Source organism: Physeter macrocephalus, chromosome 8 (genome assembly GCF_002837175.3).
Source record: "Physeter macrocephalus isolate SW-GA chromosome 8, ASM283717v5, whole genome shotgun sequence".
Classification (NCBI taxonomy): Eukaryota; Metazoa; Chordata; class Mammalia; order Artiodactyla; family Physeteridae; genus Physeter; species Physeter macrocephalus.
Genome location: NC_041221.1, coordinates 152,633,683 through 152,661,662, shown reverse-complemented (window position 1 = coordinate 152,661,662; position 27,980 = coordinate 152,633,683). Strand labels below are relative to the sequence as shown.

The window sequence follows — 27,980 nt, the reverse complement described above, 5'->3', positions numbered from 1 at the left end:
GGTTCTTTACAATAAGTCAAGATGCTCTGTCCACACAGGTCACAGCTAGAATGTTCTGGTGTCCTCAGCTCATTTACTCTGGTCTTAGTTCTTTCTCAGGTGTAGGTAGCATTTTATCATGCTACCTCCATTATTTTATCATGCTACCTACATGCTTGTTGTTCTTTCAGAATTAAGCAGCTATTTATAAACGCTGACCCAGGTTCTGAGGATACAGAGATGAAAAAACATGATTCTTATCTTCAAGGATATTTGCTGTGTAGTTGGGGAGGTCAGCAAGTAAGTAGAGAGTCACAGAGTCATGTGACAGACATGGTTCTGGAGGAATGTGCCAGGGGAGCCCTGCGGTGGGAGATTGCATATCTGCCTAGAGGAACTTGGGAAGGCTTCTCAGACAGAGAGGTAGTGTTTGTGGTAATTCTTGAGCTACAAAGGATTCTTCTAGATCAGGAGTGGGCTGGAAGGGGTGGGAGGTCCATGTCAGGAGGAAGAACGAGCATTTAAGGAGGCCTGAGAGAGCTCAGAGGGTTTAGGAGACATCAAGTTTTGTAGCATAGGGAAACATAAGGGACAAGGGATGAGGTGGAGCTGACCGCGTTGCTGGAGGCCAGGTCATACGTTGTAGCTTTTGTTCCATGAGACAGTGAGAAGGCATCATAATATCAGTTATATTTGAGGCTCATGTCTCAGATAAACAAGATAGCTCCAGAAATCAGAGGCAGGGTCTTGGAGAAAGTCACTTGTTGGAGAACGTTAGTCTAACAAATGACTGCTGTTCCTGATGGGATGGTCTTGTTGAACAGTTTCCAGGTATGATTTTAAGAAAATGATAACCATATTGTAGGTCGCTTGCTTTGACTTTTTCCAAAAGCCTTAACTCACAATAGGATGCCTACTCTACAAAGAATGCTATTTCTCCCAGAGCATATGACTCCATTCAGTTTTTAAGCAGAGATCTTTTAACATGGACTTTCTCTCACCCTACTCTTGGATATGGCATCTTGGTGGGAGCATGGGCCTGGTGGAAACGCTGACCATGTTCAGTATGTGACTTCCTTTGCTCTAGTTGAATCCTTTTCTCAGCCCTGCAGCAGGCTCAGTGATACCAGCATGAGCACTGGTGGCAGATAGAGAGCTTCTCTTCGGCCACCTCCATTTGTGGTTATTTATAACTCCAGATGTTGACTATGTTGTCCTGGGTATCCACACATTCTATGACTGCGGGTGAAACAGGTTAGACCTGTGGATATGCAATATATTCACTGTGTTTAGTTAGTTATAAACATGGATGCCTGGAGACTCCTGGACCACTGGGCACAGCAAGCACCACTGTTTAGAATTTCTCCAACCTGGTTTGGCTGAATCTCGATTTACCTTGACTCATGTCAACGTTGTCAAATGAAACCACTTTTATACTTGCTTTCAAACAATATGCCACTTTGACTTGGCAGTTCTTGTCCTAGGAAACTATAAGCAAATATTCAAATATGTGGGCAAAATTTTATGTACAAGGATGTTTACCAAAGTATATTTATAATAGCAAAAACTTGAAAGTAATCGAATAATAGGAGATTTATTGAATACTATATATGATGAAATATTATAGAGTGAAAAAAATCACATTTTGAAGATTATTTGACACCAGAAAAGGATATAAAATCTATATAGCATTGTAAAAGTTGTATATACATGAAAAGATTGGGAGAAGATGAGATAGAGGTGGTTTTAATTTATTATTTTGAGTATTTAAACTTTTTTTCTTAGCAATAACTCAATTTTTATAATCAGGAAAAAACTAGATACTATTTTAAAATATATTAAACTGGAATTTTTAAGAGGAATCTACATTTCAGATACCATATAACCAAAAAAAAAAAAAAAAAAAAAAGATAGTGCGATGCATGATGGCAAGACAGTGGGAATTTCTAAGGTCAAACTAAAACTGCTTTGGCCCTAGCATCTTGTTAAGCACCAGAGCAGCATTTATTTAAGGCAGCATTTGACTAAGCTAATTCCAGACATTTCTCTCCACTCCTGTGCTGTTGGTTTTAAGTTGCAGAGGAGATTTCTGACTCAGGCCAATTGAGGGAGTATACATAAACATGGGGTTTATTTTGTCAGGGATGTTCTTGAGAGACTCAATTTTTTACTGATCTTTTTTGTTCTTTGTGGCCATTTATTTACTTTTGAAAATATCCCCGCAGATCCTCACTTGAGTGAAAAGGAGATCTGTTCTCACGCCAGGGCTCAGTCACCAATCAACGAGGCTCTAAGAATTGACTCTAAATTCGGTTACTGCTGTTTTTAACATTCCAGCAGGTTGGCTTGCTTTCTGTAAATGAATGATGTTGCTTCACATATTTCAGAAAATCCCACCCATGTTTCATAGTCTGTGCTTACCGTGTAAAAGAAGGCATTAATAATGTTTCTCCCCACCCTCCAGTTTCTTTTTTTCTTGTTTCTTTTTTGGCTTGCCTTTAACTGAGGTTCATGATGATGAAAATTCTTACCTGCTACCTTGAATCCTCCAGGAAACATCAGAGACAAGTGACTAGAAAAGGTCTGAATTGATTCTCCTCATCCCTTTAGTGAGTACATGAGAAGAGAGGAGATTTACAGTTAAGGTCCTAAATCAGAGCTGGCTGTTAAAGTTTTTGTTGAGGATTTAGGGAGGCTAAAGCTAAAACTGAGTGTCATCTTGGAGGTTAATCCATCCGGCTCTGGAATGCTGTCCCGCTGCCTGTGATACTGACATGGTGGAACAGCTGAGGTGAGAGGCCCCGAGTTTGCCTGTGTGCGGGGCTTTGGAGGTAGATGTAATGATGGCAGTGCCAGGGTTCTGAGGCCAAGGTGTTTATTCCCTGAGACAGAAGATGGTCCATGGGCTAGGGCTGAAGGGGAGCAGTAACAGGTGACTCTGAGCAGTCAGAAATGTCACACGTCTGTCTTGCAAAGCATTAAGCAGTAGCCCTTTTAAAGTTCAAGTTGACCACGTGGACTGAGGAAAGTATGGCAGTGAGGGAGTCAAGAGGCTGAGAGGGCTTTCTTGTCCTTCTAAAAAGTGAAAAGCACACAGTTGCATGAAAGAGAACCATGCAAAGATGGCACCCAAGTCCATTGCCGGTGGATACCACCTTCCACATGATGGCACCTTGTCTCCAAACTCTGAATGGGACCACTTTTATACTCCAAATCCTCATTTCTATACCTGAGAGCCTGGGTGAGTAGGCAGGCAGAGTAAAAGTACCCTTCACAAGCATCCTGACTACCCTCCAAATAGTGATAAGCTGGATACAAATTGTGTAGTAAGCAAGAACATGACTTTTGACCTTAGCCAGACCTGGATTTGAACCCAGGCTCTTTCACTTACTATATTTGTGACCTCAGACAAAGGGACTATTAATACCATCTACCTTAATAGTTGCTACCTTAGGGTTGCTGTGGGAATTAAATGAGATAATATTAGTAATGTGCTCAGCAAATTACCTTGCACATAGTAAGCGCTCAAATAATAGTAATTCTAATAAGAACACAGATAATAGTAATCACGGTATTATCATGGTAGTAGCAGAGGTAGAAGTACTGTTGCCAGTACTGTAGTAGTTTGTTTATCAATACTTGTCTAATTTCTATGGAGATCCTGGAGTAAATATTCGATCAATGTCTGTTCACTCACTGTACAGTGGTTGTTTGTGATGCACAAACAAGATTCTACTGAGCACTATGGAGGATAAGGGACTGTATAAAACATGATCCCTCCACGTCGATGCTTATGATCTAGTTGGGTAGATAAAAAATGTAAATGCAGATAAGCTAAGGGACCAGTGTGGTATAAACAAAGCCTGTGGTAACTTAGTGCTATTTGGGCCAATGTGATTAAGGAGGCTTTGGCATTGGCCTTGAAGGATGGATTTGATTTCCTTTCAGTGGACAGAATTCCATACAATGGGAACAGTATGTGCAGAGGCTTGCAGGTGGGAAATAACAACCTTTCTGGGAATGTTGAGATGCTTGACCAAAGGTTAAGTGAAGGGCAGCTTTGGCTGAATTCGTTTCAGCCAGGCATGGCCCCAAACTTGGCCACTGAGATTAGGCAAAGTCTCAACACTCATAACCCTCCTGGATGTTCACAGCCAAGTGAACCAATCAGATTCATGCATAGATAACCTAAATATAAATTGACCTTGGGAAGAGCCCTGAGAAAGACGCTTACAGATGTTGGATGCCTTAGGTGTATGGAGAAGTAAGACATTAACTCCAAATTGGGAGAATCTGGGCAGTCTTATTGGAAGGGGAAGAATCTTAACAAGACCTGGAAGGATGGTGGGACTTGAAGAGGGAGAGAAAGACATTACGGATCAGAGGAACAACGGAGCTAAAGCTTGGAGGTTGGAGAGTACTCTTTTATTTCCCAGCGAACATGGTCGTATCATGTTTGTGGGCTCACAAGGTTATTCTACTTAGGGATAAAGACCACTATAGTTTCCCACGTGTCACTTGGCTAAAATGGAAGGCAGATGAGGAAGACCTCTCATCTGCTATTTCTTCACATTGCAACCAAGATGGGTGTCTTGTAGGGAAAATGAATTGGGCCTGATTCTTCCCTTGATAAACAAACAAGGGGGAAGATGATTGCTGTGGACATCCCAAGTTACTGATGTGTCCCAGGCAGAAGTCTGTCTGTATTCTCTATGCCTGGAACTCACTGTCCAAGGAACCAAGACAACTGTCCATTTTATCCATTGTCTCCCATCACTCACCCAACCCCACTCTGACCTCATCAGGAAGGGGTTACCTTCCATTAGAAGTGAACCAACTACCGTAACACCGAAAGATCTGTTCAAGGCGAAGATCCTCTCCTTCCCTCTGAGCCTCTATCTTCCTGACAAGGCTGTAGACCATCTCAATATGAAATACAGAGGCACAATTTTTTATCTGTGTTTCAGAAAAAAGGGAGCAGGAGTTCAGTCTCTACTAAATGTCATTTAAACCTTGATTTCTCTACTACTTTGCTGCATAAAAGAACAAAATCAGGAGAGAGAAAGAGCAAGCTCAGTGTCTTCCAGATTTGTTATCTAATGGTGACTTTATGTTGATGCGTGTGTGTGTGTGTGTGTGTGTGTGTGTGTGTGTGTGTGTGTGTGTTCCTCCATCCTCTTCATTCTCTTGAGCCAACAGGTCTTGAAGAAGGCAGCATGTGACAGGCAGATCTGCTGTTCTCTTTAAAGAATTGTGGTGTCTCAGCTTCTGAATTTCTTAGGCACCTGAACTAATGCTAGTTTACCACTAGAAGGCACTGAGTATAATGCGAGTGTCATATTACAATTAACACTAATTCTGGTGGCTGTCATCACTTACTCTGAACAGAGGATCTCCACACAAGTATGACACCGTTATGGCTGCTAATTCAAAGGCATCGTGTGAACTGTGACAGACCCTGGTGCACCTTTTATGCGTATTCAAATGAATGAAGTCTAGCAGTTTAAATGGAGTAGAGGGAGAAAAAGTTTTAACACATTTCTGTAGATAAGCCCAGGAAAGGTCAACTTGGAAAAAGAAGTTGTGTTAAGGAAAGTAATTAAACAGAGCCAGAGAGATTGAATATTAGTGTTTTAAAGAGTAAATGAGGATAAATTCTGTTAATTATGTGACTTCTTCCAGTACTAACGTGATAATAAAGTACTCTAATTCTGGAGAGGCTTGTCACAATCCCAGCTAAAGCAGTGACCCTTCTACTAGGTGAGACCAAGCAGCGACTTATAAAGCTTTCTAGCAAAAAGCAAGAAATCAGAGTTAAATGGATTTTTTTCTTCACTCTCTGTGTTTAGTATAGAAAACCACTACCCAACACCGACCCGAGACTGTTGGTGAATGGACTGTCTTACTTGAGACACAAAGCACTTGTGCTCGCTTTAATGTTTAGTCCCTAAGGGAAGAAATGTGAGCAATTCAGAGTATAAATAGTCCAGTGCAGGATTCTAGTTCAATGATTAACAGCACCAAAAAGATTATACTTAGGATGTTGGTGAAATTTCAGTCTTCAAGATTTGAGTCTTATAAAAATTGATGTCATGGTGAATGAGTTGGAACTTGTGTTAGGGCAGCAGAGAAATGAAACTTGATTGTTTGCAACATTATAATTATGGTGGGAGCGCAAAGGAGAGAGTTTGAGGATATTGGTTTGGGAGGGTCAGGGCAGTGCCCTAATACATGTAATGTTTGAACTTGGTCTTGACTGATGATGACTAGTTGCTCAGGTGAGAAGTGATGGTAGAGGGAAAGAGGAAGTGTGCTAGGAGGAGCCATAGCATGTGCAAAGGTGCAGAGTTAGCAAAGCAGAGAGAGTGATGAATGGAAGGAGAAGTGGTCCACATAAGTTTGAAGGTGCAAAATGGGAGGAAGAAGATTACAGGGGTAAGTTTGGTCCAGATCGTGAAGAAGAGGGGTGCTTCAACAACAGAAGGAAGCTTAAAATTTTTCAAAAACGGATAGGCATTTGCACAGATTTTAGCACATAGTGTCTGTGGACAGAGAGAAATACAGTAGCTGTCAGTGCATGTTGACTGCTGTGTCCTCCAGGAGCGCAGAGAAACTATGTGCCTGGAGAGCTCTGTTCCAGCTCTTAGAGCACAGGCTGCCTAGTGAGCCCCTGTGTTCAAATCTTGTGTATACTTGCCAGGAGCTGTCTGTTGGTAGACAAGTTAATCTCTTTGTCATTCAGCTGTTTTCTTCCCTGGAGAGTTGGGGCGAGGATGGAGGGTGAATGGGTGGATGGAGGAGTGTCAGGTTGCTGTGAGGATTAAAATAAAGTGTGTACTCCCCTATGTTCATAGCAGCACTATTCACAATAGCCAAGACATGGAAAAAACTTAAATGTCCATCAACATATGAATGGATAAAGAAGATGGGGTATATATGTACAATGGAATATTACTCAGCCATAAAAAAGAATGAAATAATGCCATTTGCAGCAACATGGATGGGCCTAGAGATTATCATACTAAAGTGAAGTAAGTCAGAAAGAGAAAGACAAATACCATATGATATCACTTCCATGTGGAATCTAAAATATGACACAAATGAACTTATCTGCAAAGTAGAAACAGACTCACAGCCATAGCGAACAGACTTGTGGTTGCCAAGGGGGAGGGAAGGATTGGGAGTGTGGGATTAGCAAATGCCAACTATTATATATAGGATGGATAAACCATAAGGTCCTCATGTATAGCACAGGCAACTATATTCAATATCCTGTGATAAGCCATAATGGAAAAGAGCATGAAAAGAATATATATATATGTATAACTGAATCACTTTGCTGGACAGCAGAAATTAACATGTTGTAAATTCAACTATACTTCAATCAAATTTAAAAATAAATAAAGTATGTGCTAAGCACAGTGTCTGGCACATAGTAAGTACTCAATAAGTATCAGCTATGCTTTTACTCACTACTATTTTTCTAAAACCCAACATTTGGTAAAATATTCAGTTAGGCTACTTTGGAGCACTCTTTCCCTTAAAAAAAATCAACCATTATCAGAAGGAAATTGGTATTCTGAGGCATGGTTAAGAATCATCGCAGTAGAGAGTGCATGCACACTTGATCCTATAATTCAAGGAAGAATACATGAAATCCCATATTTTCCCAGACTGTTCCCTTTGAGAACAACCTATCATCATCACTATCTTTGTAAGGGAAGAGCCATCTTTAAAAAAAAAAAGAAAACCCAAAGCTCTCTATGGGTTCAGAGAAATGTTCTGGAAGTGGACTGTTTGGTTGAGAGAGAACACATATGGGGTTCAAGCAGACCCACTGCCCTCCACAGCTCCTAGCCTGAGTTGTGGTGGGGGGATTGTCAGGTTTCAGTTAGGGGCCTCTTTGTTACACATGGTAGCCATCTGAGGAGCACCCCAGAAGGAGATGAAAACTCAGGGAGAATTAGGGACCTCAACTGTAGCCTTTTGCACCCACCTGCAACTTCTCTGCTTAACTCTGAGGATGCTGTGCTTTCCATTAGTAAGGAAAACTATTCATTTATCACCATTTTTCTTATCTCCACCATGTTGTGTGGGTCTTCCCACCAGAATTAGGAAGCTAGCCTTGAGTCAACTGGGAAAGACATTTAAGATCAAGTGTGTGCATTTTGGGGTGGGGGGGGGTCACATCATGGTCTCCTTTCAGCAGATGACCCTTAAATATCTCTGGGGCAGGATTCATTTTTGTCTGTCACCCTCCAAGGGGTTCTAACTGGGAGTGATGGAGAGAAAATCCTTTTGTTTAGTCACTATTATTTTTTTTAAATTTTTACTTTGTATTGGAGTATAGTTGATTAACAATGTTGTGTTAGTTTCAGACACATAGCAAAGTGATTCAGTTATACATATACATATATCTCTTCTTTTTCAAATTCTTTTCCCATTTAGGTTATTACAGAATATTGAGTAGAGTTCCCTGTGCTGTACAGTAGGTCCTTGTTGGTTATCTGCTTTAAATATAGTAGTGTGTACATGTCAGTCCCAAGCTCCCAATCTATCCCTATTAAAAATTAGGAGAATCAGAAAGTTGGGAATTCCCCCAGGCATTTATTCATTCACTTACTTGTTCATTCATTTCCCAAATATTTTAGTGCCCGATGTCGAGCCCTATCCTAGGCTCTGGGTAAAAACGACAGTGATGGGGACTGAAGGGAACCACAGAGGTAGGATGCAGGAAAGTCATCCCTGGGGAGGTGATGTCTAAGGGAGATCTAAAGGATGAGAAAGAACTGGGCCAGGTCATTCCAGGGCCCAGAGTGAGGAAGAGCTTGGCATGTTTGTGGAAGTAAAAGGAAGACCCCAAGGCTGGAGTCGAAATAGAGGCTGCCTCTAAGCAACTGAGTGACTTTGGCCATACCACTTGACCTCTTTGAGCCTCAATAGACTAATCCATCAAATGGGGGCAACTCTACCCATCCCCTAACACATCCTTCAAGAGTTTTTTTGAAGAGCAATTCAAGAAAAGTTAGAAAAGAGATGATTTTTCAAGTGAAGCATAGTTTCAAAAGTATACCATTATTTTTTATTATTGATTTAGCAAAGAATTATTGCTAGTAGACCTTAGCACAAGTTTGAATACCTGTTTTTCATCTAAGGAGATTTATCCCTGGAAATAACAGAAGCCCACTCTTATCATATAGTTTCACTTTTAACTTGGTCCAGGGGTAGGCAGTGAGCCCTACACTATAGTCTTGCTCTCTGTTATGAACTATAACCTGGCCTCAGGTCCTGGTTCTGCTACTTACAGCCTGGATGAGATGTTGTACTCTTTTACCAACCTCTCTGGCCTCAGTATATTCACCTGTGAAATGGGGCCATTAATAGGACCTAACTGTCTGGGAGTGTCAGGATTCATTGGAATGATCCCTGTAAATGCCCAGTGCCTGGCACCTGCTGAGTGAAATGGGGGATCTAGGTGAAATCCTGAGTGATTCCCATGCTAGTGAGGCTGCCCAGGCTCATGTGTCCTCCCATTAAACGTAAGGAGGGAGAAAACTTGCTTGTACCGGGTTGGTAATATCTTCTTCCATAGACATTGTTCCAAATTGCAGACTTTCCAGGCCACAGACTCTTCAGAAGCCAGGAGGAAGCCACCGAGTCAGTTGTTTTGTTTCCTGCATGGTTAATTGGTTGTAAAATGCTGATAAAACTTACTGCTTCTGATTGAATTAAGTGCCCTAGGAAATCCAGCTCTGAACAGGTGGGCGTGGACGGTTTTCCCTGTGTCTGTATGCATGTCCGTGGGCAGCCTCATGCTGGTAAATGTGCTTCTGGGTGCAGATGTTTTTCCTAACTTTTCCCATCACTCAACATGTCAGCTGCCAAAAGTCTGGGGGAAAATCAAGCTTGAGTACGTCTGGATTTCAGGTGACAAGGATTCTCAAAAATAACAAAACAAAACATGCCATTACCTCAAACGCAAAAACTACTTTTTTTTTTATTATGAGAGGAGTCCCATTTAGTGGAACCACAGGGCTCCTTTTTTTAAAAATTACTTTTTTAAATTAAAAAATGGGCCCAAAGAAGCTCTTCCCTAGCCTCACAGACAAATGACTTGCTGCTAATTTGGTTATTACACTTTAGAGCAAGAGATGCAAACTGGGACTCCACTCCCAGATCTGTTATATTTGGCCCTTATATTGTCTGGAAGATTGGCAGACTTCACACTTAATATGTATTTCCAGCTTCTCTCGAAATGGGAAGCTCTGGCAACACTGTCCCCAAGTTCCCCCGTGGAGTCAGTTAGCTGGAGAAGGGTGAGGCTGCCCCACGTGGACCAGACATCCTCTCTGCGGTTACTACAGTTCCTGGTACTGTCTAAAGTGTTACATGTAGCCTAGTTCACTCATTGTTGTTACCTGCCTGGAGAGATCTATCTATCTGTCTATCTATCTATCTGGACAGAGAGTTGAGAGGGGGCCATAGCATATTGAGATTGTACAGCCTGAAAGTTACCAGGGCTCAATAGAGTAGAATATTCTCTCTCTTTCACATACACTTTTTTTGGGGATCCTGCCTTTTGCTACCTTCTCAGCTTCATCATTCTGTCAACATCTCCATCTCCACTTTCCTCCTCCTTTCCTGGAGGGCATCGGATGATGTGAACTCCTCTACATTCTCTCCTCCCCACCTAGCAGAGTTTCCTTGTCCTGTGATCTCTATTAGGTGGGATACTAGTGGATTTTATTCTACTATGGTTTCATCTCGAAGAATAGAATTTTCCAGCACACACAGCCTCACATTTTTCCAGGTTCAACTCTGAGAAGAATGGAGCCCATCTCTGTTTTGAGCCACTCAGGCAAAAGTCCTCCAGCAAGCTTGGATTGGGCCTGATTGGCTTGACTTGGATCACATGCTCATCTCTAAAGCAGTCATATAGTTGAGTGATGCCATGACTGGTTAGGCCTGGATTACAGGCACTGCTGTGGCCCAGGTGTGGAATGACTTCATACTGATGAAATACAAGGACTCTTGGGTGAGAACAAGGAAGTTTTTCAAAAGAAGCATGGAGGACTGTTATCAAAAATAGGGGAAAATGGATTCTGGGCAATCAACTCCCTGATTCCTTCCACAATCTTGACCCATTCTATGGAAAAAAAGTATGGATAAAACTTCGGATACAACGTTCAGGTATTCAAGAGCCGTATGTAGACCATCCCGTGACTCTAGATTAAGGATATCTGGACTAGATAATTTTTAAGTTCTTGTCCCATTTTACTAAATGATCAACCAATTTTATGATAAAAGCTTCTTTGGAGTTTTGTTTCCAGTGTTTCTGGTTTAAACTGAAGCTGTTTAAGAGTGACTTGTTGGGAGGGGAGGGCAAGGGAGTGTGACCTGTGAGCTGCAAAGCACCCTCAGAAAGTCTCAATTATGTCATTGTTCATCTACAATATTGCTTTAGTTTCATATTCCATCAGCATCCTTATGATATCATGAGAAATAGTGCTTAATAACATGTCAGACTCTATTTTGCATTATGATTTTAAAATGATAAATTTCTTCTTATATTTTTATGAACTAGAACACACAGACTTATTGGATCGCCCATAATATAAACTGGAATAATTTGGAGCTCATGAGATTATTGTCAGTGCTCTGTGGGCATGATGCCCACTGGTCATTTTTATTTGGAGACTGATCCTGAGCTTTAAATCCAAATTAAGGAGTCACTTGTTTTTGTCTGAACTTCACTTGTGTGGCATGTTGGAATGCAGTGATTTTTTTCAGTGAAAGCCATTGCTCAAATTAAATTCATTATCCCCAATGGTGTGTGAGCCTGGAGGATGGGAGGCAACACAGAATGATGCTGAGATTGGGACGAGGAAGGATGTGTCCAGAAAAGTGAACAGACAAGGGGAGTGAGATTTTTAAAAAAGGGGTGTTGATGGTTTAAATAGGCTTCGAAATAATTTTCATCCTAGCAAGACTACTTGCTTCTCTCTTGGGGAACAGCTTCTTCAGCTGATGCCTTTATCTTTTCTTTCCTTTTTGGTAGAAAAATGAGCTTATTTCTTTTCCTTGAAGCAAAAATTTGTCAAGTATCAGCTTTCCCTGGCAACCAGGAACTCCTTTCTTTCTCTGTGGCTTATATTGGTCAGGAGGTTGTGTGGGTGAATGAATTTAATTTTTCTTTTTACTCAGAGGTGATTTGACATAAGTTTTTACACCTGGTTTCAATGACGCATGATTAGATGTCCATCCCTTCTGTGCAGTTCACTATTTCTGGTGTATAACTTTGCATTTGTCACATGGTATTGACATGACTTTCAACTTTAAAAAATAAATTAGATATCAAGGCTCAACATTCAGTGTACATCCGAATTATCTGAGTATCTTACCCCCTAACCTACTCCCACCAGCACAAGTTTCCCAGATAATTCTGCCATAGGTGGCCTGCACTTTGATGAGCTTCTATAAGGGCAGGGGTGAAGTTGTCTTCTGTGCTTGAGCTTGGCACGTAGTTGGTGCTTAGTTGATACTTAATGAAGGAGGGACTGAATAATTTAATGGATAACTTAAAGAAATAGGCTGAACCAAGAAATAGCAAATCACCAAGAGCTTTAACCACTGGGTTTCAATGAAGTCGTCAGAAGGGTATGTAGAATTTTAGAGAGAGGTGATCCATTTCATACTATTAGTTACATGACATTTTGTCCCTTTGGGTTATGCTTAAATGCTTTAAGACCAATGGCAGGTTTAACTTAAATAAAATATTTTAAACTTTGATGTTGAGGAATTGTAAAGTAGGAAATTGAGTATACCAATGGTGTGGAATCTGCCCAGTTGATACTCTTTTATGAATTATACATATGAGAAACTAATAAATGATCTACATTTTAGAGAGTATGAGATGGATAGCTCTTAGGTGTTCTCATTTTAATCAACTGGCATATCTTAGAGCATAAAGACTTTGGCAAAGACACTCATCATTTTTAGTTCCTAATTTATCCATTGCAAAATGGGGGCAGCATTCCCTAGGTTCTATTCTGAATGATATTCACTTCAGTTTTTACAAAAATTAAGTTGTTTGTCTTTTCTTAAAGTAATGCCTATTCAGAAGAAATTCAGAAAACAGAGAAAAAAGTGGAAAAAAGAAAGACGTGATCTTTGTGCTGTAATTCAAAGTTAACTGCCATTAATACTCACGGTCAATCAAGTCGGATATTTACTTACTGTTTTCCAAATACAGCTGTACCTGGTGCTGTGGGGAAGACAGAGGCACTCTAAAGGTGTCCGCAGTGCTATGGAGGGGGCAGATGATTACTCAAGTGACTGGAGTACAGAATGTGAAGACTGAGTGTGACCAGATCTGTAGCAGAATGGTGGAGGGAATGATTAATTCTAGGTTCTTGGGCTCAGTGCATTTAAACTGCACCTGGAAGATAAGTAGGATTATGGGAGGGTAAGATGGTGTGGGGTTGGGGAAGGCATTTCAGACCCAGGAATCCAGCCTTTGGGGAAGGCAGGAAGGAAACTTCATGTTCAGGGTGCAGGGTGTATCTCGACGTGAGTGAAGCAAAGAATGCAGGAAGGTAAAGAGTAGGGGACCAATGTGCCTGGAAAGGTAAAATCTTGACCTTATTAGGGACTTTGATCCCCTGATCCAGCCCTGGCCGGAGCACTCACAACAGATTAATACTTTATGAGTAGTCAGCCTTTCTTGGTAATTGCTCAAAAACCCTATCACCTGCAGAGTCCATTTTTTGCCCCTGGAAATTCTATTTTTAAGTGGTTTCCTTAAAAATAAAAGTTCTTTTTTTCTTTTGGAGAAAAACTTGAACCAAAGTCAGTGTGATCTTAGTACAGTTTGTATTAAGGGAAAAGAACTGGTACATGTTAGGCTCTCTGGGAATATTTATTGTTTGAGTAAATGAATGACACCGAATATTTACAGTTCATAAAGTCTTGAAAAACAATAGTGACTTGGGTGTTCAAAAAAACGCTCATGTTTCAGTTACTGTGGATTTGAACTTCTTGATCTTTCTCTGGTGTCGGTCACCTCCACAGGGGAAATTAATATCGAAACTCTTAGAGTCCTTAGGAGGAAAAGTGAAATTGTAACATCAGATTCTAAATGAGTCTGCTTTAAAATTTTATACACATAGGTATTAAACAGAGGGGTACTAGAAGCCTTTTATTTTCAACTTGTGGCTTTCTGTCTGCAAGAAAGACATTCAAAGATAGTGACTTGTGGAACTGGTAACCACAGATAGTATAACTAAATCCTTAAGGTGATGTTCACTGACTCCTCCCAAGAGACCCCGGTTACACTGATTTTGCTTTGGCCATCATTCTCTGAACTTGGTTTGACTCTATTACCAGACCCACTGGTCATTAATTGTGGTTAAAATGCATTTGAAATAGGCGGGGGTGTTCATAAGCAAAACTGAAACACATTAACATTTATAATTGGGAATATTCTAGTGACAATACCAGAAATTTGTATGGTGACTTCAGCTCTAATCTTGAATGAATTTGATGATGCTGATAAGAGAATAGCTAGATATAGTCAATGATCTGTACTCCCATAATATCGATCATATATATAAAACATACAAAGGAATGTAGTTTCATGGATGTGGGTTTTGGAGCCAAACTGCCTACATTCAAATCCCAGCTCTACCACTTACTTGATAGGAAGCCTTGGGCAAATCTCATAACCCCTCAGTAGTGTTATCTATAAAATGAGAATTGAGATAGTACTTCATAGGGTTGTAGTGAAGAGTAAATGGATTAATACATGTAAAGGACTCAGAACAGTGTCTTGTACATGGTATACTCATGTGTCTCCTGTAGTACCTGCTAAGTTGAGGTGTTGAGGCTCCTCCTACTTCACCTTTTAGGCCGGGCTTTGTGGGATGGGTCATTGTTATTGAAACAAAGTTGCCACTGCATTTGCATCTTTTCCAGCCTGGGGAAGGATTTACACCAGTGACCCAGAAATGCCTGTCTCAGATCCTATCCAGGGGTCTGCAGGAACTCTGTGCCATGTGATTCATTGCAGATCATGATCCTTGTAATGGAAACAGTTTAAGACAAATACATTCTCAGTCTATGCCCAGCCCCAAGAAGGACAAATACTTGGGTTTGTTTTGTTTTGTTTTTTAATTAATTTTTATTGGTATAGTTGATTTACAATGTTGTGTTAGTTTCTGTGGTACAGCAAAGTGAATCACTTATACATATACATATATCCACTCTTTTTTCGATTCTTTTCCCATATAGGCCATTACAGAGTATTGAGTAGAGTTCCCTGTGCTATACAGTAGGTCCTTATTAGTTGTCTATTTTATATATAGTAGTGTGTATATGTCAATCCCAGTCTCCCAATTTATCCCTCCCGCCTTCCTCTCTTGGTAACCCTAAGTTTGTTTTCTACTTCTGTGACTCTATTTCTGTTCTGTAAATAAGTTCATTTGTACCATTGTTTTAGATTCCACATATAAGCGATATTATATGATATTTGTCTTTCTCTGTCTGACTTACTTGACGCAGTATGACAATCTTTAGGTCCATCCATGTCACTGCAAATGACATCATTTCGTTCTCTTTTATGGCTGAGTAATATTCCATTGTATATATGTACCATATCTTCTTTATGCATTCCTCCGTCGATGGACAATACTTGGTTTTGTTATCTGCCTCATTCCTGCTGCATATCAAACTACTAGGGTGACTCAAAATGTCTGCCCAGGGCCAGGGTTTGTACCTTAATACATTTAAGCAGGAAACACTTGGCATTTGAGTAATCTTCATAAAAGAGTATCCCTGAAGATGAACGCCTGCTCTGCCACACCAAGTTCTACAGTTCTTTGGATGTGTGATGGTTTCTCATTTAATTTCCAGTCTAACCTTGTAGCAGTTGGTGTAAGCTACAGCACCCTTGCTCTGGCTTCCCTTCTCCGTGTCATTTTTAAAGAATTGTGATTTCTTCTTTCCCCATTGGCCACTGGTTATTCTGTCTTCCCCTCTCACTCTCCTGGTGCTTTTTCTCACCTTTCAGATTTGACTTTTAGCACCAGGAGACCTGTTTGTTATGGGTCCTTTTACTGAAATCTATTTTAAAATTCTTTATTCTGCTGCTATGCTATCCCAAACACCTTTTCCTTTCCTTTTGGTAAATCCTTGCCACTAATTATGTCCTTCCATTACGGCCCAGCTTGAGCTCTGAGGTCATGGATGCTTTTCAGGTTGATCATGTTCGTCCCTTCAGGCTGAGAACACTTTCCAAAAATGTCTAAGATCCGAGGGACCTTGGCCAGGGGAAAAGGTAAACTCCTTGAAGTCAGTGGCCAAGAATAGGGGCAGCACATGCTCTCCCTCTGGGATCCCCAAGATAGAGCCACAGCTTGGTATCATTCCACCTCCCACTGTGGGAAGGGAGGAGAGAATGTGCCTCATCTGCGCAGAAGCCTCTCTGTGATCCTAGTTCACCCCTTCCTGCCTTCCTCATCTCTCAGACAGAACTGGGGGGGTTTGAGTCAAGGCAGGTCCTCTCTCAGCAGCATACTTGAATATCAGGAAAGGAGAGGAGGTCAGCCAGGCAGTGAGAAACCTTTGCCCTCACAGAGGTTCAGCCTCCTCAGCCTGCCCTGGTGGCATCCCTAGGATTTTGGCAGACTTAGGGGTATCATATTTTCACATGCATGAATGGTACTCTACAACTTTTCCTGTGGACTAGGAACCCAAAAGTGTTGACATTGAAAATAAAGTTTTCTCTTTCTAGCTGTTTTCGTCCCCTGTTTTGAAGGGAGATCTATTTTTCATGGCAGCGGCCAGGGACTCGTGTTTACCTCTTCATGGAGGGCTCCCATGGAGTAGTGATGGCATTTCTGAAACAGTCTCTGGCATCTCGGGCGGTCTGGATAGGGATAGGTGCTTTCTGATTAAATATTTTTAATTTGAGAGAATCCTTGTACTCCTGGAAAGTCTTCCTTGGTTACATCTGGGCAGTAGATCTGGTCCTGGAGCAGGCAGTTCTGCGCTTCGTCGTCAAAGCAAAGAGGATGGCTCAGTCTATGACAGGGACTCCTCCAAAGAGGCCCTTTGAATCATGAGGCATTTCTCTCTCTACCCTCCAGCGAGTGTGTGTGGGAACAGCTTGAATTTCACACAGAAGGGACCCCACAGTTGTTTCCACACAGCTGTTTCCTTCACTGGGCCAGAGTGAGTCTCCGTGTCTTGAATATCTTTGAGAAGGATCGTCTGCCACATAACCATCTGTGGGCATAAGTCAGAGGAACTTTCAGGGAGGCTTAAGACTGCAAATGGGGCTTTTATGTCTTAGTTTAGGTGTGCCTTGATGCTTTTCCTTTCCAGCCTGGACATTATGAGAGCGGCTGAAAACGTCCAGACATGATTTTTCAGAATTTGGGTGGGGGAGGGGAAAACTCAACCTGCTCAGCCCAGATCTATTGCAACACTTTGCATAATAATTAATGATGTATAAGCTGTTGCCTAACGGACGGTTTTACTGTGTATGCCCTTCAGTTGTGACTAGCTGGAGTCTTCTGTGATTTAAGCTACTACCTCTCTCCTTTATGTCTTGGCCTTTGGGTAGAGCTGCTGTAGTCATTATTATCTCTCTTTGGTTTCTTTTTTATTTCTTTTTGTAGGTCACTCAATGAAACCTATAGTTCTCGTCAGTTACATAGATCTTGGCTTCTTTTCTTAACCTTAGCATTCAAAGAGAGAAGAATACCTTCTGTACCTGAAAAATCTCAATATCTCTGAGTGTTAGGCAGTGAGCAGTGGCCAGGGACAAATGATAATGAAAATAATTATCTCTTCTTCTATGCCAGGTACTATTTAAACACTCCACATATATTACTCATTTAATTCTCAATAACCCTCTGAAGTAGTTTCTTTTATTGTCCCCATTTTAAAGATGAGAAAATTGAGGCACAGAGAGGTTAAGTAACTTTTCTAAAGTCACACAGTTAATTAAAGAGTAAAGCTAGAATTATGATGAAAGCCACACCATGTTGCTAGGAGGGAGGTACTGTTACTCCCATGTTTTATTGAGGCCACTGAGGTTCAGGGAATTGTAGAAATTTACCCAGGCTTGTCTTATCTTTAACCCAGGCTCCTGTCCAGTATACTCTACTGCTGTCTTCATTTTAGAATGTTCCCATTTCTACCCTTAGGAGGTCCTGGATTCTGTTTAGTTATACAAATATTTACTGAAAACCCGTTGGTTCTGAGTCTTGTGCCATGTGCTGGGTATACACAGATAATTTTTTGTTATTTTACGTCCTTGTATGGATGGGTCATATCCTGTTGGCTAATTTCATCAACTTTCCTTTTGGGGGAGCCTAGTGGTACCTTTGGTATCCAGCACTGTGCTTGTCACATGAAAGCTACTCCTAATACTGAATATCTATTGGTTGGTAAAATGTGATACAAGGAAATCACTGAATAAACAATTATGTTCCACAAATGTGTGTGGTCGATTCAGTTAATGTTCAACGATGGGTAATGTCCTACATTAGCCGCATTGGTGAACCTAAACACAACTTTCAATAGGATGTAACTTTTGGTTTTATGACTGTCACTTTCCTAATTGAGGTAGTAGACTAAGTAGTGCAGTAGCTCCAGTGTTGAGCTTTTATTGGGTTGGCTTTTGAAAAGCTAACACTGTATTGGAAAAATCATGCAACTAGAAGTCAGGACATGTGGATTATAGTTTTATCTCTCAGAATGATTATAACTGTGTGAGTATTGTCGTGTCTTCTGATCTCTCAATTTTCCCATATGCACGATGAGGAAGATAGACTCAGTATTGGTTTAGGTCACTTATAAAGTCCTGTAAATCATGGAGAAAATTCATACCATGATGAGTCCTTTGGGCTAATATAGGGTATTAGTTTAGTTTTGACTGTAGATAAATATCTTAATTTTGTTGAGTCGTAGTTTTTTTACCATTCAAATGGGTTGATCATTCCTAGCCTGCCTAATTTGTAGGACTTTCGTGAGTATTTAGTGAGATTCTGGGTATATAAGTGCTTTGGATAATATAACACTGTATGAACACAAGATATTATTCGTATTGAAAGTTAGCAGAGGGCTTCCCTGGTGGCGCAGTGGTTGCGCGTCCGCCTGCCGATGCAGGGGAACCGGGTTCGTGCCCCCGTCCAGGAGGATCCCACATGCCGCGGAGCGGCTGGGCCCGTGAGCCATGGCCGCTGGGCCTGTGCATCCGGAGCCTGTGCTCCGCAACGGGAGAGGCCACGGCAGAGGAAGGCCCGCATACCACAAAAAAAAAAAAAAAAAAAAAAAGAAAGTTAGCAGAAAGGTGTCAGGTTTCTCGCCACTCCTCCCGTCTACCAAAAAAAAAAAAAAAAAACAACCCTGGAGTTTGGTCCTGGTTGGGCTGTTTCCTGTAGTTTATGGAACTCTTTGGAACGCTAAAGGGTCAATAGGGGCTTTGTCCTGCCTTAGGTCAGTTTCCCACGGTTGGGGTAAGGCTGCACACTCTTCCCCCCCACCCCCACCCCCACCCCCGACAACGTTATCAAACACACCCGACACTCAAAATGTGGTAATTTGTTAGACAAAAGTGAGGTTTTGAGTTACACTAACCTCCGCTTTGTTCAAAGCACCCCCTCGGAATCTGAGATCTTCTCCATAGGCCAGCAGAAGTGCACGTGTCCCCCAGGTTTACAAATGCCTTAAAAACAGCCTGATAAATCATCCCCCAAGTTTGTGTACCATGTCTAACTTCGTGTCTCGGTGGGGATATTTTTAACTCCTGCTTCTAACTCCTCTCAGTTCCTTTAAGGAAGTGTGATCCGAAAGGGTCAGACATTTGGCATCTACTTGGGGGCAAACTTTGAAAGAGTTCCTGATGCTCCCCCTGGGGCAGGGCTGCCTTTCTCCAAAAGAACTGGCCCTTCAGAGTGTCTTTGCCACATAAGGGCTTGTGCGAGGCCCCAGGCACCAGTTGATGCCGTCTCTTCCCCACGACAGATGGTCAAGCCTTCAGTTTCAGCTAGTGATCTGCTGTTGAGAGGGCGGGCAGGAGATTCTGCCAGCGTGCCAAGTGACAGGGCTGCTTAGGGTAATGGGGATCTGGTGTGTGCCCGGCATAGCTTTTGTGCTAACGATGGGCTGGTGACAGGCGCCTCGCCCCGGCTCATCGCTGAGACAGAAGATCCCCTGCTCCCTTGATTCTGTTTCTCTCTGGCAGAGCTAGCGTCCTGTTTGCCGGTCTTTCAAAATCCATTTTGGCACCAGATGGACCCCCTCACGGTGGCTAGCAGTTGTCTGACTTGAAGATGTCAGAGGGTGTGCTGACAGCTCCTTCTAACACAACCTGAATCTGGCTGTCGAGTCTGGGCTCAAATGGCTTAAACACACACAGGCAGCAAATATTATCAACCCTGGGGAACCGGGAATGGGAGCTGGGTGCCCACTGGATGGAGAAAGGCAGCGACGTCTCCCTCCACAATATTCATGTTGATGGAGTGGAAACATTCATACTAATAATTAGTCTTATGATTACACTTATTTGTGCAATTGCCATTATAGCACAGTTGCTGTCAATGGTACAATTAGTATTAATATCAGTACTGCACTACTTCTATTATTATTAAAACTACTATAGCATAATGGTTAAAAGCACAGGCTCTGTGCAGATTTGATTCACATTTAATAACCTTTGGGCAACTTAACTTCTCCGAACCTCAGTTTCCTCATCAGTAAAATGGATTAATACTAGAGTTTATTTAGGAGGCTTGAGTTGGGAAAATGCATTTGAAGTTCTTAGCATTCTGAGCACGAAGTAAGCACCTAATACATGAAAGACATGATTATTATTACTGCCACCATCACCATGCTTACTGTGTTCCAGACACTATGCATCATTGCAGTTAATTTTCACACTTGCCTTATATGGTAGGGACTGGTATTATACCCAATTTATAGATAAGGAAAGTGTGGTGCAGAGAAGTTCAGCTATTTATCAAAGTCACACAGCAGTACCTGTCAGAGTTTGGATGGGAATCCCAACCAGCTATGTTTGGAAGAAGCAGCCAGTTTTCCCATTTCAGGTGTCTTTGGATGTAGGCTTGAACCCCAGCAAGATGGCAGACTCACTGTCCGGACCTCCACCACATTAAACAGAGTCTGACAGCAGTGTGTGATCACTAGGACTACCCAGCATTTGCATCTGAGAGTTCAGAGGAAAGGGACAGTGCAAAGGCACTTAGGATTGTGACCACTCTCTCAAACTCCTTTCCTTTCCCCCAGACTACGACTGAAGTCAGGAGTCAGCACTGGCCAGTTGGGCTAGGGAATGACAGTGTTGCTCTTTGAGCTGGATTTCATTTTACACAGTTGGGTTTCAACAGTGTTCCATGAGTCATTTGTCTGGTTCAGAATGTTGATAAACTTTGGCCTCTGTGAAGAGAACCTGGAAGTAAGGATGAAGGATTGTTCAGAAGCCAGCTTTTACTGATGGGCAGTTGAATGTTGCATGATGTTGAAAGAGCCATTTCGGGAAGATGTTTACATTTTAAAATGTTATTTTTGGGTCGACAAAGTCATTGTCTCTCTTCAAAGAGTTATTCCCACGCCATACTTCCCTCTTGGCAGATTCTAAGAGACCAGAGAGGAGAGAGATTCTGCTGGGATATCTCTCAGTTTGGTTTTCAGAAGTTGGCTGAATTTGGTGCATCTTTGTGCTATGCTGTCATTACAGAGGTGTCACTTGGTTGATAGGCTTTGTACTCAGAGCTAAGTCCGGACTGAGGCATCCTGGAGTGATAGTTCTTCACAAATTATGTGTATTGAAGTAGAGATTTTACTCCAGTGTAGACTTGAAGTGGAGAAAAGGTGAAGACAAGAAAATTCCTATGGGAATTTAACTAATCAACATTTTAATGCAGTGTAATATTTTGGGAAAATATTTGGGCCTGAAATTCACAGCACTAAACGTAAAAAGGAATGAAGAGATTTCGGCAGCTTTTAAAATGCTTCTTTCCCCAAACGTAGGCAGGTGGAGAGGTTTAATTGTAGGTGGCCAACAAGAATGCCCAAACTGGACACTTTTGATCCTTGCTGCCTTTCCGTGATGAACTTTAACAACTGCCAGCTAAGAAATATAGAAATAACTCATCTAATTTATCACCCAGACCAGGACACTTTTGAAAGTTAAAGTGGGTACTGTTCATACTTACCCTAATACAACTGGTGTAAACTAGAATTATTCCTGGCAAATTGGGACCTTTGGTCACCCTAGCCAGTAAAACCCATGGATCTCACTCTAGAATCAATTCAGAGATCAAGGTGGCAGTGAGGCAGGACGTTCCTTCTTCCATCACAAATAGCTTTTGTCTATAGCATGCATGTAAGGAAAACATACGGGATATGTTCAAGAAGCCAAAGGACTTCAGTCAGTATGTGAATCTCACCTACTTCTCATAAGTACTCCTAATTAGAATATTTTATCTGTAGATGCTAAGATAAAAAGTGTTTACCATCTCCTTACATTCATCTAGCATGTATCTTGCCGGTTCATCATCTGTGAATTTACGGGGCTTAAATTACATGTTGTTGTTGGGGACTCTGAGTAATTCTCAGGCAGTTATCTCCAACTGGACCCTGCCTTAAATTATGGTGAAGACTTACCCTCTTTATGAGTGAAAATACTTCCTTGGGGGCTTAATTCTTTTGTGACATCTGTTGGCAGCACGGAGAGCATTCTCTTCATAAAGAAGGTCCAGCTTGGATGCAAAACAAAGGCTAGAGCTTTAAACAAAATAGTGGCTCTAACATCATTCTGAATATTTCAGGAAACGTGCAGAGAATAGAATGCATGACCCAGAAGTGACTTACTACTTTTTTCCCTTCTGTGTCAGTACTGAAATGCTAACCATGATAATTTGTTTCTTCACAGGTTCTTCTTGAAATTTTTCCTCAAGTGTAACCAAAATTGCCTAAAGAATGCGGGAAACCCACGTGACATGCGGAGATTCCAGGTGGGTCTGTCTTGTCTTTCTTATACCTCAATAATGACATGAGTATTGGGAGAGGGTAAAAAAGTCTTAGGTGGAGTAGAAACAGAGTATCATTGTTTTCCCAGAGGTGAAGAGCAGGTGAGACTTTGGGTCCCCAGGTCTCTGTACTCTAGAAGTTGTTGTTTTTATTAGAGAAGAATTAGGACTGAGCCACCTGCGTTTACTGGTTGAAGCAGTGGTACCCTTTGAGCCTAGTTTGGCTTCCCAAGTGGACTCATAAGCTTAAACCACCGCAGGTTAAGGGAAGTACATACAAAATGATGCATCCTTTGCCGAAAGTTCTACAGGTAAGAAAACTGGTAAATAGGAGCTTTGTGCTGTTTTGGAATGATGTCACCTTCCTCCTTCCTTTCTCTCTGTTTTCTTTTTCCAATCTTGGAAATTGTTGTCAGTAATTATTTATTAAAAATGGACCCCTGAAGAAGCACGGCATATCTAGGGGTATGGGTGACACTCAGTCTGTTTCAGAAATGTCCTTGTACAGCAACATGTAAATGTTTTCAAGCATCAGTCATATCTGCCACCATTTAAAGCATGAGTGGTATGTTAACCTCATATAATTATACATTTACTAAAGGAAAAATGATGTGAAAATACATGTGTTAACTTCCAAGACACAGACATGGTGGTTGGGTTTTAGGAAGCGTTGCTAAGTTCTAGATACATGCTTCTCAAGCCCTAAAGTGCTGAGAATCCTCTGGGGATCTTGTTAAAATGCTAATTGACGTCTGAGATGTGCCTGAAATTCTACCTTTCTAATAAGCTCCCAAGTGATGGCAAAGCCATGGACCCCACTTTGAGTAGCAAGGTTCTAGACCCTTGTGTTGCTCTCCGTCTAATTTTATGACTAACTCATTTGCATGGTCAATGTTAGTTTCTCCGCCAGAGTAATGATTCATCTATGGATGCCCATGGGGTCTGTCAGTGAAAAATAGCATGGTGTTTAAGGTATGTTCTTAGGTATAGTTAGTCTGCTTTAAGAGTAGATTGAAATATATGATCTCTGAGAGGATCTTGACAAATTTTAGCTGCATATTCTCTGATGGGAGAAAGGGAAGGGATGATTCTGGGCACTGATTTTTGGATGTCAAGATCTCTTGGTCTCCAAGATGATTATTTTAATTTTAATTTTTATTATTATTAGTTTTAACATCTTTATTGGAGTATAATTACTTTACAGTGGTATGTTAGCTTCTGCTTTATAACAAAGTGAATCAGTTATACATATACATATATCCCCATATCTCTTCCCTCTTGTGTCTCCCTCCCTCCCACAAGATGATTATTTTTAATAGGTGAGACTCAGTAGTCTCATGGAAGAACAAATTCAGTAGAAAGAAGACATTCTCTCCTGAGATTCTGAAGCAGTTCTGGAAATCATTTGGCCTTGCCACCTTTTGTCCTGACAGATAAATGGGGAGAAGCCCTACATTCCTAGTGTCCTGGAAAATGTTTCTCCTGGGGAGCTTCTGACCAAGTGGGTAGACTTGGGTGCTTTCATTCCCACTCAGGACATTTTGTGTTGAGTTGGAATCAGCTTTGCTGGTGAAACATGTGATGCTATTAAGTATGTGTTGCTAAGTGTCTTGGAACATGAGGTTGGGTTTCAGTATAAACTGTGTTGTCATTTACCTTGGCCTTGAAATGGGCCATAGATCTCCTTTGACCAAACTTGGATTAAGAACAAGGCATATCCAGGCACGAACCAATTGATGTGTAATAAACGTGTCTAGTAGACATGTGTGATGCCTTATGAATACTGGGATCAACTTTGCTGTGCTTCTCAGGGCAGAAGAGTTAGAGATGGACTTTGGTGACACCAGGAATCTAAAAGAGTATGTGTGTAAGACTTCTGGGGCCTTGTTTTTCCTCACAGGACCTGCCAGTGAAATGTCTGAAAGCTTTGAATTATAGGAATGTAGCTCTTGGATGAGATGAGAACCAACTCAGTCTACTATTTTTTAGAGTATCTAGAAAGCTTTATTTTTACAGGCAAAATAGTTATTCTTTGTTTAGCATAAGGGCTATTGAGTCAAGGAGGCATGAGTTAGATTTCTGCAAAACCTCAATTTCCTCAACTGTAAAATGGAGTAAAAATGATGATTCTGCTGATTTCGCAAAAGACAGTATTTTGTAAGCATAACTAATTTGCACATGATCAAGTATAAATGAAAGCTTTTGGAGAGAATATTTTCTATAAACTAAAGCTGGGTCATTAGTTCAGTATCGGGTTTCTCAGCCTGGACACAAATGACATTTTAGACTGAATAATCCTTTGTTTGGAGGTGGGGGTGGATTTGTCCTGTTTATCATAGGATGTTTAGCAGATGTCACTGGCCTCTACCCACTAGATACCAGGAGAGAGACCATCCCTCCACCACAGTCATGACAGACCACAATGTCTCCAGACATTGACAAATGTCTCCTTGTGGCGGTGGGAGTGCAGAATTGCCCCTGGTTGGGAATCACTGGTTTAGTCTTATACCTGATGACCTCTGACTCTCCCTGGAAATATCCAGCAGCTTAAACTCAATGAGCCCTAAACTCCATTGTCAGCCTCGTTTTTTTTTTTTATGCATGAGCCTCCACCCCAAGCTGGCTTCTCTTCCTGTGTTCCCCGCCTGGGTTCATTCCTGACTGCCTTAAGTGCTGGGGAGATAACTGTTTACATTTGTGTCTGCATTCAGGGTGTTCCGTAGACATATGTATAACTATATGTGTCCATGTGTGTACCTTGATGTATGACTATGGACATTGTCCATAATGATGACGATGAAGCGAACATTTATTGGGTACTCACTATGTGAGAGGTATTGTGCTAAGCATTTTACATGAGTTATCATATTTATCTTCACAATATATGCAAATAGGGTTTAGGAATGTGCAAATAGGGATTATTCCCATTTTACAGATGAGGAAACTGAAGTCTAGAGAAGTTAAGCAATTTACCCAAAGTCACCCATCTACTAAGTAGTGAGGCAGTGATTCAACCCTGTCAGTCTGACTCAGATGTTCTCTAGTGTCATGGGACAGTAAATAACTTGTCCAGAGCCTGTAGGCAGATACTTAGTGAGGCAGTAAAGATGTTCCTCGACATCTGAGAGCCCCAGTGGCTACCCGTGGATATGTGTTAGAATCCCGGGAAAGCTGAGGAGCATTTTCAAAAGGGGTATTTGCCCTGAATAGAACCTAAGGATACTGTCTGCATGCAGGACACTGGGATGCCAGCAAAGCTCATCAAGCAGTGCGTGGAGTTGTGTGGAAGGGGAAGAACTTGAGCACTGTTTCTGATCAGAGCCACAGTATTGGTCAGTGTTTATTCATATGAACTTTAGAGAAAGAAGCTGTCGCTCAGAAAACTGCCTGCGCTTCACCTAATCGATGGAGGTTTTAGCCAGTTCTCCAGGGCAAGGAAGACCCCTCACCAAATGAAGCCTGAGTCCAGTGGCCCCTGACAGCCAGAGAACTCTGTTCAGAAATCACACTGAAGTTCCCAACTGTTAGGACTAAACCAAGAGGGGGAGGATTAGTCTTCCCTGCAGCTACCCTGGCTGACAGAGGTGTGTCCTAGAAACATTAGTGGAACTTTTCCTATGAATAGGCATTGATTTCCATCACTTTTCTCATAGTACGCTAATTGGGAAGCTGGTTTCAAATATTTTGATGTCACTGTTGCCTCTAGGCAGGGGGTGGGGGGAGTGTCATTTCTACTCTTTACATCTCAATGTGACTCTTCCCTGTTATACTGAAAACACGAGGCCTGGAGACATCTGAGTGAGAAGGTACTCTTCTGCCTATTCAGTGGGCTCCCTCCACCTGTCGTGGGCGCCGCTTTTTCTCTCACCCCGTTTTGTATGCTTACCAGGCCAGCCTGATCTTCATGCAGCCATGCTAGAGCGTGTCTCCTCTGAACAGCAATCAGAGGCCTGTGTAGGTGACTGAGGAGGACATAAGAAAGGTTGTTGATCTCTTGACACGTAAAGACATTCTGTCAAGCAAACTCAGACTCACAGCGACTGAGCTTCTGGTGTGTAAACAGAGACTGCTTAATTACACAGGTCATGTCAATTAGTGTGACCTTAGCGTTTTCAAGAAATTAATCACTTTCTGTAGAGCTCGGCTGTGTTCATACTTTAAGGCAGTATGGAATAAACCTTGTAGAGAATCTGGTACAAAATTTTTTTATAATGGATGTTTTCTTTTGAAATCCCCAGTCTGTGGTTAGGGTAACAAACTTGCTTAAATACAACAGTGGATACAGGCTTCATTCAGTTCTGGCGGGTGTGGGGACATGGGGAGGAAGAGAGAAGGAGGGAAAGCTGTGAATGAAGACAGCTCATGACAGGGAGAATTTCACTGTGACTAAATGAGCCCATTTCTTCATCTTGACACTAAAAACACGCTAATGTCAAAGGACTGTGTTAAAGCCATGTCACAGGTCTGGTTTTTAACTGACAGGAGCTAGACAATTCAAGGTTAAGATTTAAAGCCTTATCAATAGCTTTCCTTGTTGGGGCTGGCAGAGTGGGGTGTTGAGGGGAGGAACAAGAATTGGGTACAAGCTGTCATCACAGTAGATACCGTAATACCTGGAGACTGGGAAGTAAATTTCCAGGTTCATCTTATCTCTTTAACAAAGTTTTCCATAGGATATAAATCTCTATCTGTGTATAAATGTTAGCTCTATAACTACATGTGAGCATAAGTGTAAGATATCTTTGTTCCTGCATGCATGCCTACCCTCAGTAGTATTTTTTTTTTTTTTTTTTTTGCGGTACGCGGGCTTCTCACTGCTGTGGCCTCTCCCGTTGCGGAGCACAGGCTCCGGACGCGCAGGCTCAGTGGCCATGGCTCACGGGCCCAGCCGCTCCGCGGCATGTGGGATCTTCCCAGACCGGGGCACGAACCCGTGTCCCCTGC

General features: G+C 41.7%; 1 protein-coding gene across 7 annotated transcripts in view; it reads left to right on the top strand.

Annotated features, from left to right (window-relative positions):
• Positions 1 to 27,980, top strand: part of EBF1 (EBF transcription factor 1) — a 406,002-nt gene that overhangs the window by 239,265 nt on the left and 138,757 nt on the right. For all 7 annotated transcript variants that reach the window (XM_024117211.3, XM_024117209.3, XM_024117212.3 and 4 more), the window contains exon 7: positions 22,940 to 23,021. In XM_024117211.3, coding sequence (XP_023972979.1) covers positions 22,940 to 23,021 — 82 coding nt within the window. The remainder of the gene's footprint in view (positions 1 to 22,939; positions 23,022 to 27,980) is intronic.